General features: G+C 42.3%; 1 protein-coding gene across 1 annotated transcript; it reads left to right on the top strand.

The window, feature by feature from the left end:
• Positions 1-252: 252 nt before the first annotated feature.
• On the top strand, positions 253-1,737 carry LOC137650908 (uncharacterized). Its single transcript, XM_068384055.1, has 2 exons — positions 253-1,331; positions 1,521-1,737. The coding sequence occupies exons 1-2, from the start codon at positions 253-255 to the stop codon at positions 1,735-1,737; spliced, it is 1,296 nt and encodes a 431-aa protein (XP_068240156.1).
• The last annotated feature ends 1,902 nt before the right edge of the window (positions 1,738-3,639 follow it).

Genomic DNA, 3,639 nt, shown 5'->3' with positions numbered 1-3,639 from the left:
GAGTAACGTGCTTTGAACGTATGTATAACTTATATCAAACTTATCTCCTACGCATATTGACGTATGTAGACGTATTTAACATGTTCCGGACGACCACAGAACTTACTGAACGTGTTTCTAACGTACAGCTGCTGTATAATGGCGTATTGGTAGCGTTTAGGGGAATTGGGATATAAAAATGGGGTTCACAGGAGGAACCCGTCAGTACTCCTCTAGATTTCATGGTGAGCAGATGTTCATATCATCCGAGAGATGGAGGATCCAGCAAGGCTGACACGAGAATACCTACTAGCTGTTCTCCAACATCAACATGACCTCATCGATTTGACACTTTACCAGTTGCGTGCCAATAAAGCCAGGAGAAGAAGAGGTGAACGGAGGAGAAAGAACTGGGTGAGACCATTGATCGGGAGGCGACGTCAGTTTGGCATATATGACCAGCTTATGGTGGAACTCCGTAAGGAGGACCATGCATCCTTCACTAATTTCCTGCGTATACCCCCAGCGATGTTCGACGAGCTGCTAGCCAGAGTGGGTCCAAGGATAATCAAGCAGCAAACCTTCTTCAGGGATCCGCTTGAGCCGGGCATGAAGCTGGCCCTGACATTGCGTCACCTTGCCTCTGGGAACAAGTATGCCTCGATGAAGTTCGGATGGAGGGTTCCTCACAACACCCAGTCTCTAGTGGTCAGAGAAGTCTGTCAAGCCATTATTGACGAATATTTGGATGAGGTGCTGGTTTGCCCAAGTACACCTGATGGTTGGCGCGCCATAGCTGACAAGTTCTTCAAAAGATGGAACTTTCCCCATACATGTGGGGCACTTGATGGGAAGCACGTTGCCTGCCGCTGTCCTGCAAAGAGTGGGTCCCAATATTTCAACTACAAAGGATTCTACTCCATTGTTCTGATGACGCTGGTGGATGCCGACTATAAATTCATTTGGGCAGATGTCGGTGGTACTGGATCAGCATCAGATGCGCAGATATACAATGACTGTGAGCTGAAGGAATGCGCTGAAGACGGTACCCTAGGATTCCCTGACCCTGAGCCTCTCCCCAGTGACAACCAGGATGTGCCCTACTTCTTCATCGGTGATGATGCCTTCGCCCTACGATCAACCATGATGAAGCCATACAACCTCAGGGGTCTGACGAATGAACAACGCATCTTCAACTACAGGCTTTCCCGAGCAAGGAGGGTAATAGAAAATGCTTACGGCATCCTTGTTAACAGATTCCAGATTCTGCTAAGCACCATGCAGCATCACCCCTCCACTGTCAGGCTCATTGTCAAAGCTTGCTTGATCCTGCACAACCTCATGAGGACCAGGTAATTCATGTTTACGTAGCATATTTTATACAGAATACAATGCATTTTACCTTTCAGCCTATGTTTATAAAAATTATATAATTTTACCTAAAATTGTATCTGTATCATAATATTACTTTTTAATGTACAGCGCCTTAGAATATGTTTTGATTATAGGTTAGCTTAAAAGTAAATGAATTCAAATTCCAGGTACCCAGGACTACAGAACCAGCAGCTTGACCGGGCAGAGAATGAGAACCACGACTTTTTCCCAGGAGCATGGCGAGAGGGACGTAACTTGGAGTATACACAGACAGCTAGTGGCCCCAACACTGCCTCCAAGGACGGAAAGAAACAGAGGAATCTTCTCAAGCACTGGGTTAACTCCCCAACTGGTGCAGTTCCGTGGCAGGATAGGATGATCTAGATGATATTTGTATTGCTGTATTGTTCAGGCAATAAAGGACCTCAGAGACAATAAGATTCCTCTTGAAATGAACATCGTAGAAGAAGTATTTTCCAATTATGCACTTTGTAATATAAATGTACAATTTGTAAATATTCAACAATTATAATTTTTCTTGTTAATTTGTAATACGTTTGTATTGACTGCAGGGGAGATTAGGGAGAGTTGAGCCACGTTTTTGATACTTAATAAACGATAGGTAGTGGCATTTGATAATTACTCAACATGAGGAAGCACTTCTTTAAAAACAGTGAAAACAATTTAATAATGTAGTAATAAAATCATGTTTGGTTGTCTAAACTAGAAGGTGATGTCACTTTTTTATGATTTAAAACCCATGATAACATTTTATAGACATGTAGAAATGCATTACTAGTCAAGCACTCAGTAGTAAATAAACACGTTTGAACAAATCTTATACATTCTCATTATCTAAATAAATAAACGTATCACTTTGTTTGTATATAAAAATTAAGTTGTTTTGTCTTCATTTATGAGCAAGGATAGCGGCCACACTTACATGTATTAAATAAAAGCTAATAAAGACAGACACAAAATACATACAATAGTCGCCGCTTTAGGACCACCTCGGGACAGGGCCAAAGTGGTCTTAATAAGAGTTGTTTTTATTAAGCGACATGCCATATACTGTAGGAAATTCACTTCTATGAAATACATATACATTATACATGTGCTTTAGACATTTTTCCACCATAACAGGAAATGAAGGGATCTAAAGTATAATTTTATTATCTTCTAAAAATTAGAACGTTTCCATAAATTATTTGAAATAATATTCAACAGGCTTGTTTCATTGGCTATTGGCTTGTTTCATTTCAGTAATTACAGTGAACTCGAATAAAGTCCTTCATGGCGTCAAAGCGACGCTTCTCAAGTTCCATGGCATAGACGTTTATAGCAGTGGCGGATTCGGAGGGCCCACAATCCCGCCCCCCCCCAAAAAAAATTTTAGACAGAGAGACAGGGCAATACAGAGACAGACAGATAAAAAGACACAGAGAGAGGCAGAGAGAAAGACACGGGGAGAAGGAAATAGGTTTTACTGTTGATATTCCCCATATGGGGGTAAAAATGATGCTTAAGGAATAAAGTGGTCTTATTAAGCGGCGTACTGGTCTTGTTAACCGGAGTGTGTAACATCCGGACCAAGCCACAGTGGTCTTAATAACCGGATGGTTTTATTAAGCGCCGTCTACTGTATTAACCAACTACCTTTTCATTGACATACAAAGGATAAGGGCATAAGGGATAAGGCCATATGGAATTTATTATTGTTAATTATTTATGAATTAAATATTAAAAATAACATCAACAAACATGAAGAGTTAATGCAACTTTTATTCACTGCTCATCTGAAAAATAATGGTGTACACATGATAACAATGGTCATACATGTACATACAAAATGGCACAAAAATGGCCAAACCCTGTCTCTGCTAATCCTGAGAAGCACACAACTGTCACTGTAACTAGTTCTTCTCTGGTGGTGGAGGTGTGTTCAGCTCCCCAGACGGGGTGCTTGCAGCATGAAGACCACTGGACAGGTTGAGGAATCCTGAGAGTCTAGAGATGTTATCCAGACTCTGACCGCTCGTGTTAAGGGCGCTGGGGCTCTGGTTCAGTACCTGGCCAGCCGAACCTAGAGCAGTAGATACAGAGACGGTGTTTGGCTGCTTCGTGATCTGATGCTGGAACCCATACTGAGGAGGATGCTGAGGCAGCATCTGCTGGTACTTAGGCTGCTGGTGTTGGTACTGTGGCTGCAGTGGCTGCTGCATGTACTGGTGCACATAGTCAGCTGTCTGTGAACCCCAGACTGACGCAGCCGGTGCCTTGTGTCTC

This window comes from Palaemon carinicauda, chromosome 12 (genome assembly GCF_036898095.1).
Source record: "Palaemon carinicauda isolate YSFRI2023 chromosome 12, ASM3689809v2, whole genome shotgun sequence".
NCBI classification, from domain to species: domain Eukaryota; kingdom Metazoa; phylum Arthropoda; class Malacostraca; order Decapoda; family Palaemonidae; genus Palaemon; species Palaemon carinicauda.
The sequence above is the reverse complement of the archived record's forward strand: the minus strand, read 5'-3'. Positions and strand labels throughout refer to the sequence as shown.